This window comes from Ornithodoros turicata, unplaced genomic scaffold (genome assembly GCF_037126465.1).
Source record: "Ornithodoros turicata isolate Travis unplaced genomic scaffold, ASM3712646v1 Chromosome12, whole genome shotgun sequence".
Lineage (NCBI taxonomy): Eukaryota > Metazoa > Arthropoda > Arachnida > Ixodida > Argasidae > Ornithodoros > Ornithodoros turicata.
Genome location: NW_026999301.1, coordinates 3,777,803 through 3,793,073, shown reverse-complemented (window position 1 = coordinate 3,793,073; position 15,271 = coordinate 3,777,803). Strand labels below are relative to the sequence as shown.

At 48.4% G+C, this 15,271-nt stretch overlaps 1 protein-coding gene across 1 annotated transcript; it reads right to left on the bottom strand.

Moving 5' to 3' along the window:
• Positions 1 to 12,039: 12,039 nt before the first annotated feature.
• On the bottom strand, positions 12,040 to 12,903 carry LOC135371741 (uncharacterized). Its single transcript, XM_064605709.1, has one exon. The coding sequence runs from the start codon at positions 12,901 to 12,903 to the stop codon at positions 12,040 to 12,042; it is 864 nt and encodes a 287-aa protein (XP_064461779.1).
• Positions 12,904 to 15,271: the final 2,368 nt, after the last annotated feature.

The following is a 15,271-nucleotide window of genomic DNA, read 5'->3' as shown; positions in this document are numbered from 1 at the left end:
AACTCCACAGTACGGAAGTGAGTTAATCCTCCTATTGAGGTATGAGTATGTGAACCATTTCACATTTTTCACAAGATAGTGAATGTACAGAGCCGTGTCATGCCGCACGATTCCTTCTAGGACATCATGCGCAACACAAGGCGGCAGACCAGAATCGCATGCGTGAAAGCTCTTGAGTACATTTAGAGGACACTGACACTTAATTCCGAAGTGCTCTTTCACTGTAGGGTTTTCACGGAGGAATTCAATGACTGCATCATATTGCTCCTTCGTCCTCCTCTCTCCTACAGCTGTGCAATGTTCAAGAAATGTATCCCTTGTAATAAGGCAGAATCTACAAAAGTGGGTAGATGTGCTGAAGTTCTGCGTAAAGCCTCCGAGTGCATGGCTTCCAAGGTTATCACCCGCAACGTAAGACAGCTTTACCTCACACAACTCATTCTCGATGAAAGAGGAAAGTCACTGAAAAGGTTAGCTAGCTGTAGGGATCGAACCCACATCTTCTGGATTCAACTCATTCTCAAATATGAGGCCATGGTCTTCCATTTCCTTCAGGTCATTTATCAGAACCTGAAGCACCTTTTCCTGTCCGAAATACACATAGTCTTTTTCTAAACAAAGCAATACAAGCTGCAGGCTTTCCACTGTCCTTCGCGCATGCTTTGGGAGATTCCCAAGTGTCATGTACATGGCTTGAACTTTGAATTTATTCCTAGCTGAGCCTAGAGGGTTGACTATTTCGAAGGCGTCCTGATACAATATGAGCCTGATTGTTTTTTTGTCTGTACAGAATAGCGGGTGATCTGAAAATAGATCAGAATCTGGTTGAGCTATTCTGCTGCTGCTAGGCTGTGGCTGCTGCAAGGCTTTACTTGATTCAAGCAGTACCTGGACAGTTTCACGGATGGGAACATAGTGAAAGACACGCTTTTTGTTGTCACTGTTGATTCCTAAGATAACTTCCCTTGGAAAGACGAAATAAATATAGGGTTTTGTACATCCTTTGGCGCATGTAATTTGAACGCAAGCGCCCTGTATTTAAAGACACTATGCTGAAGTGATCATCTGTCATCAGCTTATTTATATGTGCAGCGTCTTCCGCTGTTAAACGACTGCCAAACGTTTCCATTATATTTTTTAATGGTCCCTCTTGGCTTAGGTCATGAGGGGTTTGCATTTCGTTTAGGACGCACTGAACGCCTGTTGATGGCAACATATGCTTAGTTTCAAGCTTCAAGGTCAGCTCTGCTGCACTCTTTTGAAACATGATAGCTTCATTATGGCATTCATTGTTTTCAACCCGCCCACTTGTACAGCTGTTTTCGGATCCATTACCCTCAAATTCATGTGCAAGACCCTTCCACGTGACAATGACTTCTTCTTCTCTGACGTCCACAGAAGATGTCGACGCTGAAATCCCCTCTTGTCTGTCTGCGTCGAGGGATCGGTGTGAAACTTTGGAAGTAGAGTGTAGTGGTGTGTGGAAGCGCCACACGTGACTGCGGAAAGAATTTGCTGTCCTGAGTTTACTTGTACAGCCTGAATAAGGACATAACGCTGGTCCCTTTTTGCTACTAAAATGACCACACAGGTGCGACACAAGCGTGCTTGCAGGAACTAATGAATCACACTGAAAAGGGCACACCGTTGTGCCTTCGTCTGCCTGTCCATGTTCTTTGTGGATCCTATTTAGGTGAGACACAACCGAAGAGTACTTCAGGAAGATTGCACTACAGTATTTGAAGGGGCACCGCACACCCTTGATGACACTTGCGTGATACCGCTGGTGCTGAAAGTACTTACTGAGACTCTGAAAGCCCTTTTGACAAAAAAAAAAAACATTCAAATGTCTTTTTCGGAGCCATTTGCTGTGAAAACCTTAACACCCTTCAAAGGCACTGGGTGTCTAGCGGATGCCTCGCGTTTCCGCAGCCCACCTATTAAAAAAAAACACAAGTGCAGTAACATCGGTCGTGAAGGACAGGGCCCATCTCTGGCTCACAACTAGCAACTGACAAAGCGTTGGTGCACTTAAAGAACGACTCAATTCTATGCATTTACTGTAGTTGAGAATAAGACCACTTCCGTAATGCGAAAACATGCCACCAAATCAGACGCCGACTACAGCTATCAAGCAGCGTATACGGCGTAATTGTTATTACCTTCGGTTTTTCGCTTTCTATCGATGATTCATTTCGTATTGAAAGCACCAAAATACCGAAACTTCTTGACATCCAAAGCAAGTAGTTGCGAATGCGATTAATAAAGAACGCGTCTCGGAACGAAAGCAGAGCCTGCGTCTCTCTGCGAAAGCCACTGCGTCTCTTGCTTTTGGCCAGTATTTTTTACGACACATATTGGTGAGCACTGTGCTATTTCCGTACAATGTGTACAAGGACAGTTACTTACCTTCCGTGGCACGAACACTTAAGAGGCCCGAGTATTTCACATAAAAGAGTCCGACACGCGTCTCTCGTCTGTCACTGTCACCGCCGTTGGAAATTTGAAAAGCGGGGTAGGTCGTGGGTCAACGGCAGAAGTGTAGTGCTAGAGGCACAAGACAGTACACAGGCGTGAGGGAAGACCGGCCAGCCGAACAACGGCCCGAGCTGGCCGTGCAGTCGTCTTTTATTAACCGCGCGCCTTGATCATTGGTGCGCGGGGGATGATGATGACGATGAACTTCGGTCCACGGGATGCTGCTACAGGGCTCCCCCCCTAGCGAGTGGCCGGAAGGTAATGAGCGATGTGGAGGTGTGGTGCCCAGGAAACTCGGGGGCGAGGGTCCATTTGCGGTTGTTGCGGCGGGCAGGAGGACTGGAGGGGGTCGATGGGGAGGGCTAGTGGGATTGCCAAGGTCCAGGTCCGGAGAGACACCGATGGAGCAAGCGTTGGATGTTTCTTGAGGGGCCTCGAGGAAAGCTGGCTTGAGACGTTCCAGCGCGACAGTTTGTTCTCGGCCGCTGACCAGGATGGTGTAGTGGGTGGAGGCTCTGTGCTGTACGGCGTGAGGATCCCCTGTTGAAAAAAAGCCAAATAGGTTGTATGCGATCCTATTTATCCTATACAAATTGATGTAGGATCCTTTATGTCCTATTTTGTATCATGTGGGAAAGTTGTGGGATCCTACATGTCCTATATTCATTCACATATAGGTGAGTCATGGGATCCTACATGTCTCATATTAGGCTATGTAGGAGAGTTGTGGTGTCCTACTTGTCCCATATTCGGCAATATAGGAGGGTTGTAGGACACTACATTGCCTATATCCGGCGACGTAGCAGACTTGTAGGATCCTACAAGGCATCAAAAAGGAGCTATGGCAGATCTTACGTGACCTATTTGGTTTCATGTGGGGAGGACGTGGGGAATTATTTTGAGATATGGAAGTGATATATTAACAGAGCAACAAACATTATTTGATTGCATATATATATCCTTCAAAACTGGGGCCCAGAACGAACTAGTCATATTCAATCATGTTTGCCAACGCGCACACATACGGCAGGTTGTCAAGTGCGAATTCTATTAGAACCACTGCAAATTAATATATTTTTTAGGTTGAAAACAGCTGAATGGACTGGTTGCATTCATTTACGGAACATGCATAGAGTATGTCCATTACTAGTCAACGAACCATCAAGCATACAATGATGCGTGCATTCCTTTGAGTGCTATTTAAGCACAAACTTCGACAGCATGCGTAACAGGTCGAGGTGGCGGTTGAACCCCATCGAGCGACATTGCGGTGTGGATGGGGTTCTCGGTCTAATTTCTAGGACTAAACCGGTTCTATCAGGACGCAGTTTGTTGTGACGGATTCCCCAATCCTTCGCCTTCACGTGCACGCTCACGGCTCGCAGGAATCCTAAGAGTAGTCGAGATACTTGAAAATTAAAAGCCTCCGTCTGCACTTCCGATACATTCGGAGCTCCGTCACATCCGCCCCGCTGGTCATGCCGACGCCAGAATTTCCGTCCTAGTAGGACTTGAGTCGGTCTACGATCGGTCAAATGGAACCATGGGTCGGTCTTTAACGGTTCGGGGGTTGTGGGCAGAGACGCGTTCGTAACTCTGTTTTTCTAAGCTTTGATGCCCTTTTTCGGACGGAAGCCCGCGATGGACAGTTTTCATCTTTGTGGAGTGTACTCGCCTCACCTCGGTGAACGTGGCAAAATTTACTACAGCTGTCAAAGTCTTCTGGTTCTCGAGCTACAGGTTTCCGTGTTTACACCCCTCCCAATACATGGGACTGCTGGCTGTTTTTTCCCTAAAACCGTTTCCATCGCACCTACAGAGTCGTGTTTGACATAGTTTTGAAGCTCTTGACGTGCTCTTTCCAACGCCTTTAATCCCGTAAGCGCGCGACTCACCGTTCCCCAGATATGGGCTTTGGAGTTGGAGGGTGATGGCACTGGCGCCAGCAAGTCTGGCTGACGCCGTTCGGAGACGCTTCCGTGGGTGCCGTTCCTTTAGTGCCGTAATCTCGCTTACATAACGTCCAATTTACTGGAAATTTTGGATGCGTGTTCTTCGTTCTTTGCTCTACAACTTTTCAATTCGCACCTTCCGTCTATTTACTACAGGTTATGGCGTTATTCCCGAAATTCCTTAGGCTGACTCTCCTTCGGCAACCATCGGCCCTGTTTTTAGGTTTGAACCCTGTGGGAGATCTGAATCACCTATTAACGGATTCGTGCACTCCGAACAACGAACGGCTAGAAACTTGCGGGATCTTTTTATCTCTCTCCATTCTCGAGTGAGGACAACATGGCAAAAGCGTCTCGTTATACATGGGGCTGGGGGCATTTTTTTCGATGTTGGTTGTTTGTTGGCGTAGAAATGTGATTGAAGACTTATTTTGACGGGAAAAACGTCCTCTTTCCAATGGCACTGGTCACCCGTACGCGCGACTTTCTGCTTTCTGGATGTAGCGCGAGGAGAGCATGGTGGAGAGCCGTTACAGCCAGGTGGCGCCATTGGAGCTTGGAATTCCTGCAGCTCATTTGGAAGGGAAATCTTAGAAGCGTTCGGTCGCATGTCCGAGAGCTCTCGTTCGGGAAGCGTCTTTCGTCGTAGTTTTGGTGGTTTTGGTGCCCCACAGTGCTGTGACTGTATTTCATGCCTTACTAGTGGTATCTGGACCTGTTTCTGTGTGTGTACCTTGGAAGACCGAAAGCTGTTGGATTTCGTGAATTGAAGGTTAGTTGTGTGCATGTAATGCCATGTTTCGTGCACCTTTTGCTTTGTATTCTTCCTAGCGTGCGGGTTCCTATAACATTATCCGCTCAGTGCGATTATTACCCTATTGTTACCTATTTCCTTATCCTCCATCTGTAATCTTGTGCTCTTACCCTGTTGGTTAACCTGTATCATCACTTAACATCAGGTTGATATCATGTGTGATGCTTCAACGGCCCTGCTACAGGGTACCGGTGCTCTAAAGATACAGATCTTCCTTTTTTGGTTATTAATTCATAATAACTCAGCTTGGGTCATGCATATTTTCCCCGAGTGTGGAAGGAATATGTACAGAATGTAAATAATTGCGGATATTATAACTCAACGTGCATGGTTTTCACCCTGTTCAGGTAATGCCTTACTGACACCCTTGCTGTAGCCCCAGTTGTCATAGTTAATTGATCTTACTGCTAACAAACAAAACCATTGTCTTTGGACCTCAAGTAACAGCATATGTGGGAAGTCTGGTTAACTTGTGCACAAGTTTGGCATATTTTATGTGACACATAATGTATTATCCCTTGTTAAATCTAGCTTCCTAACTCACTTTATTGTTTCAGATGCCTACAAGAAATATATCTTAGAGCTATCATCTAGCATGATCTGTAAAGGTGTTGAAGACGCTGTACATCAGGCAAGAGTGTGATTGTTCAACAGACATGTCAGAGGGATGATGAGCGATATCAATAAAAAATAAAAAATAGAAGCTGCATGATTTGTTATTTCCTAATATACACAGCACAATAGGGTGCACACATTATACAGGATTACCACGAGAGACTTGGACCTATTTGCATGTAGGACCCAATGTAGGTCCCACAATCAAATAGGATCCTGTTTATATGTAGGATCGCATTTGCATGTAGGTCCCACAACCAAATAGGATCCTGTTTATATGTAGGATCGCATTTGCATGTAGGACCCACAATTAAACAGGATCCTATTTGTATGTAGGTTCCTTCATCATGTAGGGCCTGGTGTCATAATACCATATGGAGTCAAGTAGGAATTTCCAATAGCCAGAGTAGGGTTGTTGCAAGGGTTTCCTCACGGCGTCGCACCGAAGGAAAACATGCGAGCATGTTTCGAGGGCGGGGTGCTGGAAACCGGTGGCAGGGCGTGGTGTGCGGGTGGGGCTGGGACAAAGAGCATTCATCGTGCCTCGTAGTCGGGACACATAGCCGGCTGGTGGTACGGCTGCGGGGTCCGCTGCGGCAGAGATAAGGTCGCCGGGGAGTCGAAATGAGGTGCCATAGACCAACTCGGCTGTTGAGCAACCCAAGTCGGGTTTGAAAGCCGATCGGATCCCGAGAAGGACAATGGGGAGAACTTCGGTCCACGGGACTTGAGGTGACGCCCGGAGGGCGGCTTTTAGCTGACGGTGAAGCCGCTCCACCATGCCATTGGAGGCCGGGTGGTACGCGGTAGTACGAATCCGTCTGGCGCCCAGTATGTTGGTAAGGCTGGTGAAGAGGGCGGACTCAAATTGGGCGCCGCGGTCCGTCGTGATGATGGAAGGAACGCCGTACCGCGACGCCCATGTTGTTAGGAGGGCCGAAGCGACGGTGGCCGCGGTGGCATCGGGGACCGGGGTTGCTTCTGGCCAACGGGTGAAGCGGTCAACGATAGTGAGCATGTAGCGGTGACCGTCGCAGATTGGGAGTGGTCCCACGAGGTCCACATGGATATGCGCGAAGCTGTCGTCGGGGGGAAGAAACTGGGATGGGGGTCGGTGGGTGTGTCTCTGTATCTTGCAACGCTGACAAGAAAGGCAGGTCTGCACCCAGTGCTTGATTTGCTTGCGCATGTTGGGCCAGACCACTGATCTCTATTGTAATAGGCTGGATAGCGGATTGAGGGTGCAACCGTACGGTCGCCGGCCGCCATCTTGGGAAGCTCAAAACATTGCCGTCCGCCACTCAGCTGCATTATGTGCATGCGCCTTTGCGTAGCACTTTTGTGGTGTCATGCCCGCCTGCTGTGATTATGGGTGTGCTGACCGTACTGGCAAGGCACCGGGACGACATTTCACAAGTAAGTGACATGGTTTTACAAATAAATGTGATTTATTAGTCCACGAGCGGAGTGAGAAAACGTTGCTGTTGATGCATGTGCGCGGCACTTTGTGAATCGTATCTCAAGATTTAAGCGTTAAACTTTAAGCCGTACGTTATCTGCATAGAGTCATTGTGATAGTCTAGCCTTCCTGCAGTTCACGGGTATGGTCTCGGCACTCAGCAAGCGTTGAAGTGCGCTTGTCAGCTGTGATATCTACGGCTCAGTTTGTTGGTCACGGTATCGACGATTGCTTGCTTGGATTAGCTTTGTCATCCCTTCCGTAATTGATGGCATAAATTGTTCAATGCAGGTTCCCTCACGGCCGCCCAGAACATTTAAACAAAGTGTGCGGTAAATGTCAGGCGAAAGGACTGGACGCCGTCGACGACATCACTGGTCTGCAGCAAACATTTTAAAAACAAATGCTTCGACAGAACGGGCCAAACCGTTCGACTGAGGCCTGACGCTGTGCCCAACAAGTTCGACTTCCCAGAACACCTCCAGAAAGTAATAATGCATGCGGCATATGTAGAGGCCAGATTTATATCCGCCACTAAAAGCTAGTTGAACACACATGTATGAAAAACTCATTTATCTTGCTCAAAATATGCACCTCTAGGAATTCACTTGCATGCATTTAAAATACGCAACAAACTCACTGGGGCAAAAGTATCTTACTTTATGTAGTGTACAAAAAGCATGCAGAGTTGAAAGCATAGATCGAGAAGTTGCCCGTCAAAAGGAACTCGTTACAAAGTTCCCGTGTGAAAAATGCAGCTAAGTTATTCAGCCCGAAACGTAGCTTGAAACGTTACAGAGTTACTTAAAAAAAGAACGAGTTGCTCCCAAGTTACTTCGGACACAAAATAACACTACACAGGTGCAGCTGAGTTCGACCCTGAGTTGCCTGCATTGAGTTTTCGTTTATGCCCAACAATTCGAACGTGTTACATCTTATTCCCTGTCTGCACACGATGGTTCAGCTTCATTTCAATAGCAGCAGTTCTTACTTCCTGAACAGAATACTGTCATTGACTGGACATCATGTTTTATGACATAAAATGCTGTGGAAGAACCGTAAAGAAAGCAAGGAAATAAGTGGACGTGAGTGAAAAGCGAATTAGTAACTTGGAACGTAGCTTAAGTTACTTTGGCAAAGTTACCTGAAAAAGGAGTTCCTCTGAAAATTACCACGGCACAAAAGTAGCGAGTTAAGTTATATAGTTACCAAGAAAAGGAACTTAGTTACAGTAACGAGTTACCTCGAACTCTGGTTGAAAGTGTGTATTTGCATGAAAATCTAGCCTCTAGAATCATGTTCCCTAGTTAAGAGTTCCAAGCGATGGTTGATAATTGGATTCAGTACTGCACGAAGAGCACCTTAAAGCTGCAGCTAGTCCAATATATGAAAACACTCCTGAATTATGCATTCATATGCAGTTAAAAGCCACTCCATATTGGATAGGACAATACTAAGACGGGCAAAAGCATATAAAGAAAAAAGTATTGCATGAACATGTTGACTAACACACAAACTCGTATTAGTGGGACATACAAACACACCAGCCACATGTCTCTTTGGTGCATTCCAGCATGTTTACTTTACTTAGAGACAATAAATAATTTTTCAACCTCGAATGTCTACTCTTTATTCTCGCTGCTTAAGCTTGCGACAACACATGTTTGGATGCAGCCCAAATGAAAACAATGTGATCCGTCTGATCAAAGAAGTTTCCCAGTGCTACAGCAGTATCGGACTGTACCACCTTGCCAAAGAATATACAGAGAAGGTGACAGCCAGGCCTCAGCTGCGAAAGAAATTGGACAGGTTGATCATATTCAACAACCAGTAATGCACTCTGCCCACTTACCTGCTTGACTGCTTCAAACTTGCTGTTGCAACTGGACTTGTGATACTTTGATGTTGGGACTTTCACCACAAGGCCTTGCTACTTAGCCTTTTTATGACTTATTCACTCTACCTCTAGTCATTTTGAACTGTCTTTACCGCCATTTATTTCCCCAGTGCACATATTTCTAGTCGGTATGTTTTTACCGTCATATAGCCTTTATATCACATATCATTCTAGTCCTTTGGAAGTGCTTTAGTGCCGTTCGGCATTTCGTGTCATAACCAGTCATATCTAAACTTCCTGTGCAAAGCATAATGTTTATACCCAAGCATATTAAGGTAGTTACATAAACAAACGTGCCAAACATTCCCTGGCATTCCGCACCCCCGAGCAGAAAGGAAATGGGAGAAACACGGGAAGCAACACGCTGACGGACGACAAAGGAAACGTAACACAACAAATGTGCCACACAAAACCAGCAAATCACATAATCGTAGTTCAAAGTACAAGATTGGAACGACACGCGCTCACACGAGTACAAAATAGACAGGAAATAACATGTATGTGACGGGATTTCACACAAAAAACGTAAGGAACTCAATCACGAGGGATTTCTGCAGCGATCTGTGGCAAAATTTTAGCGAAGCAGCAAGGGAAGCGCTCACAAACAGCAAAACTTGTCACAGCTTACATGCATTCCTATGGGCTGTAATCGCTCTTTTGAGCACCGCAATATGGCGGCCGGTGGTCGTACCCTTTCCCGCGATACCCTCACCCATCCGCTATCCAGCTCTTATACATAGAGATCAGTGGGCCAGACATATCGTTGGGTAAGCAGGCTTTGCGAGGCGCGTATGCCGGGATGCGCGTAGGTCGTGGTAGGCTTGGAAGAGTTGACGTCGGAGTGATGCGGGAACGAAAGGCCGCGGCCGACCTTGATATGTATCGCAGGCGAGAGGGCGGACCGAGCCAGGTAAGGCGACGTCGTCAATTGTTAAAGCGGATGTGGGGTTGGCGCGGTACTGTGCCAGCTCATCGTCGGTGAGTTGGGCTTGCGCTAAATCGTCGAAAGACGGTGGGGAGGTCGGTATGCCGATCGTGCTGACACGACTGAGGGCGTCAGCTACCAAATTGTCGGCACTACTGATGTGCTGGATGTCGGTGCTGAACTCTGCCACGAATGCAAGGTGTCGAAGTTCCCGGGGACTATATGTGGTGCTGGCGGAGGAGAACGCGTAGACGAGGGGTTTGTGGTCCGTGAATACCGTAAATGCACCTTCCAAGAAGTGACGAAAGTGCTTGATTGACAGGTACACGGCGAGAAGCTCTCTGCCAAACGTGCTGTACCGCGTCTCCTGGGGCTTAAGTTTACGGGAGAAGAAGGCCAGCGGTCGCCAGGCCCCGGACACGTGTTGTTGAAGAACGGCGCCAACGGCTACGCTGGACGCGTCCACCATGAGCGAGGTTGGGGCGTCGTGGCGTGGGTGGGACAGAAGCGACACGGATGCAATTTCCTGCTTGATGCTCTCAAATGCAGCGGTAGCTTCTTGTGTCCAGAGTAAACGAGAAGGAGATCTGTCGCGCTTGGTAGTGAGCAGGGCTTCGAGAGGGTGGAGCTTGGAGGCACAGGATGGTATAAAGCGCCGATAGAAATTTATGAAGCCCAAGAACTGGCGTAGCTTGGTCACCGAAGTGGGCAAAGGAAAATATCTAATGGCGGCGACTCTAGTTGTTAGTGGCCTGATTCCTTGGGAGTCGACGTGGTGGCCAAGGAAATCGAGCTCCGAAACGCCGAATTCGCTCTTGGCCGCGTGAATGATAACACCGCTGTCTTGTAGGCGGGAGAAAAGCGCGCGTAGATGTTGCTCATGTTCTGCAGGAGAGCGGCTTGCGACGAGGATGTCGTCAATATAGGCGTAAACAAAAGGAAGCCCGCGGATGATGTTGTCGACGAACCTCTGAAAGGTCTGGGCGGCATTCCTCAATCCGAAGGGCACCCTGAGAAATTCAAACAGGCCAAAAGGGGTGGTAATGGCTGTTTTAGGGATGTCCTCTTCGGCCATGGGAACCTCGTGATAGGCACGAACGAGGTCGATCTTGGAAAATGTATTGGCGCCTTCCAGCTGTGCAGCGAAGTCTAGAATATGGGGGATGGGGTATCGGTCTGGAAGCGTCTCTCGGTTCAGGGCACGGTAGTCGCCGCACGGGCGCCAGTCGCCGGTCTTTTTCGGCACCATATGTAATGGCGAGGCCCACGTGCTGGATGATGGTCGAATTATGCCGAGCTCCAGCATATGATCAAACTCGGCCTTCGCTACTTGGAGCTTTTCGGGTGCTAGGCGACGCGGGCGGAAATGGACTGGTGGGCCACGGGTGGTGACGTAGTGGAGAACGTCATGCTGCACAGGCTTGGTCCAGTCCGGCGGTTTGGTGAGAGCCGGGTACTCCTTCAATATGGAGGCGAAGGGCAAGTCTGGAGCAGAGCAGGACGAGACGCGCAATGGAGAAATAGGCAGTGTGAGGCTGTGAACAGATAAGGAAGTGGTACGGCCTATCAGGCGCTTCCCGTTGACATCGACGAGCAGCTTAAAATGATTCAAGAAGTCAGCTCCCAGAATGGCTTGAGTGACGTCTGCTACGAGGAAAAGCCACCGGAAATCTCTTCGCAGCCTGATATTTAGGGTGAGAGATTTCTGGCCGTAGACGGGGATAGTAGAAGCGTTAGTGGCCTTGAGGGAGAAGCAGGGTTGTCGAGATCGAGAAAAGCTGCTGCTGGCAGGAATGACGCTGACCTCAGCACCTGTGTCGACGAGGAACCGAGTGCCATTGGCGCGGTCGACGATGTGAAAGAGGCGGCTGTCCTCAAGGCCGGGTCCACTTGCCGCCATTAGTGGGAGGCCGGCGGGTTTCCCGTCCAGGTACAAGGAAGCAGGCAATGATTGGCGTTCGCACCAAAGCGACGGTGGTACCAGCAGAGGCCACCTGAACTGTCCAACCGAGAGCGCGATCGGCGTTCCGACGGGGGGCCTCGGCGGTGTCGAGGGCGGCGCGGACTTGGGGATCGCGGGCGGGTGACAAGTGATGCGACAAGCTGCGTGAGGTGGCTGATCTGCTGCGCCATCACCTGAATGTCGGGTGGATAAAGGGGGGGACGATGGTCGGCCTGTGGCGGAGGAGTGGCGTTCTGTAAAGCCGTAGGTCGCTCAAGAACGCTGACTTGGTGTGGTGAGGCGACTTCCATGACCGCGTCAGCAAGGGAAGCAAGCTCGTCCAGGGGTAGGTTCGACGCGGTGGCCAGAACCATTTGGACGTTAGTTGGCAAGCGTTGCATGAAAAGTTGGTGCAGGAATCGGTCACCGGGTGCGGAAACGTCTTCTCCCAAAAGCTGCTTCATCCGACGTAAAAGCTGCGTTGGACGCATATCGCCGTGCTCTTCTGCAGATAACAACTGCCTGAGACGTACGCGGTCCGATGTGGAAGTGCGTTTGAGCAAAGCAGCCTTAAGTCGGTCATACGGGTGCTCGGGTGGTGGGGAGGTGATGAGATCGTGCACCTCTTCGGCGGCGGTTGGAGACTGAGCCGAGATGACGTTGTAGAACCGGGTGGTCTGGGAAGTGATGCCGGACAGATGAAACTGCGCTTCGGCTTGGGCAAACCAAATGGCTGGATTACGGTCCCAGAATGGAGGTAGTTTGACGGCGACAGCGGTTACGTGTGGTGATGATGGCGCCGCGTTGTCGCCTTGAGACATCGTCGGAGAGGGTTGGGATTGTTCGAGAAATTGTTCGGGTCACCAATGTAGTGCTAGAGGCACAAGACAGTACACAGACGTGAGGGAAGACCGGCCAGCCGAACAACGGCCCGAGTCGGCAGTCGTCTTTTATTAACCGCGCGCCTTGATCATTGGTGCGCGGGGGATGATGATGACGATGCTGCTACAGAACCACAACGGCAGCGCCCTCTAGTGGGAGAACTCCAAAGACAAAGAGACTGCGAATACGGACGTCTTCCCGTTCTTGAAGCATACGGACGAACGTGTGATAAACACACAGATAATTACGCTGTCAAAAAACTGCTTTTCACACTGTTCTCGTAGGAACGAACGTTATGCTCGATTCGCGTTATGCTCGCGTCCGTCAATTTTAACGGACAACCACTTACGTTCGCACTCTGCGATACATATGTGTGTTAGTTATGTGAATAGCCATTATAATATGTTTAATTAGCTATACCCATGTGCATGCAAGCTGTATTATGAAGCCTCGCAGTGAAGGAACAGACAGCGGTACATTGTTTACTCAGTTACCTTCAATAATAAAGGAATTGCTATGACCATATTACAAACAATGAGATTTTGTTTTGTTACCGCTTTATTTCGGATATCAAATGAATATTGCTTTATGGCCTGCTTAGAAATTCATTATGTGAATGAGAGGCCAAGCATTGCATGTGAATGCAGGTGCCTGCGCTTTAACCATTTCTCGAATATAATCGAAGTGTTAATTACATTCCAGCATGTGGTAATTACAACTGTGGTAATTACAACATGTCACTTTTTTGGTAACTTACCCATAATATCCACACCAGTATCAATGACAACATGAGATTGGACCAACCCAAGGGACCCACTGAGCTCACCCCAGGATTTTCTGGGGTAACCCCAACACCTCGGGGGCTACCCCAAGCACTTCTGGGGTTGCCCCAGACATTTCTGGGGTAACCCCAGGACTGGCTGGGGTAACCCCAGAGAGTTGTGTACCGTTGTGTCAGAACAAGAGGTATTTTTCCGGGTCCATCACTCCAAATGAAAGGCCAGGATATTTGTGTTCAGTATAAACATAAGTTTCTTCGTCTGATTTTTGACAGAAAGCTGACCTTCCTGCCCCATGTAAAGGATTTGAGACGCAAATGCTTAAAACCTTTAAATGTGCCTAAATCCTCTCTCGCAGGTCTTGGGTAGTGGACCGCGCAACCCTTCACTGCATTTACATATCCGCTGTCCGTGCCAGGCTAGATTATGCATGTTTCGTGTATGGTCTGCACGTCCCTCAGTTCTGAATGCCTTAGGCACAGTGCATCACCTCGGATTAAGGCTGGTCCTTGGAGCCTTCAGAACTTCTCCAGTCCAAAGTCTTTATACTCAAGCAAACGAATGGTCACCAGAAAGACGACGGTTTTATCTTGGTGCGTCGTATCGGCTGAGAATTAAAGGTTACCTTCAGCATCCTGCGCTGCCCTGTGTGGAGGGCACATGTTCCGAACAACATTCATGAACAAAGCGAATGCCAGTATTCGGCTCCAACAAGATGTAGAGGACTATACTTTTACGCGGAGCTACAATCGACCCCCGCTACAGTCCCCAAAAATGCTCCCTGCTTGGCGAACACCCGTGGCACATGATACTTCTTTAACCAAATTTAACAAACAAGAGAGACCTGCTGTGGAAATACAGCAAGAATTTGAGACCTTCAAGGAAGGCTTCGGTGAACACACTGATATTTACACGGATGGCTCAAAAACTAGTACAGGAGTATCGTGCGCCATGATTTCAGGAACATTTACAAGATCGCATTCTTTGAGCAGTGTTCTGACAATTTTCTGCGCAGAAATGTATGCGATTATTGTTGCACTAAATCATATTGTAGAAACACGGATAACGTCGTGTGTTATATACACAGACTCACTGAGTTCCATACATGCCATTTGTAGCGTCAAACCACACAAAAATCTTTTAGTCAGACGTGGGCAGCACTTAGCAAATGTCATACATGAGAAATGGTACAGTTTGAAACTTCGTTGGGTACTCAGCCATATCGGCATAAGCGGCAACGAAAGGGCTGACCGTGCAGCTCTCGCTGCCCATGCCCATGACACCACTCCTTTTGAGGTCCCTCTCCCTGATCAGCTGCTGAATTTGAAAAGGGTCATCAGCAGGAAGTGACAAGCTTTCTGGTCTGGACAAACTGATAAATTGCACACAGTCGAACCTCAAATTGGAGCCCCAGTTCAAGTATTTAAAAACCGGCTACACGAGGTTTTGTTAAGTCTGTTAAGGTTGGGTCACACACATTTGACCCATGGGTACCTTTTGCCAGGAGAGGATGCACCTGAGTGTGCAC

Excerpts from the sequence above, each read along its gene's own strand:
- LOC135371741 (XM_064605709.1), bottom strand. The coding sequence starts at position 12,903 with ATGTCTCAAGGCGACAACGCGGCGCCATCATCACCACACGTAACCGCT.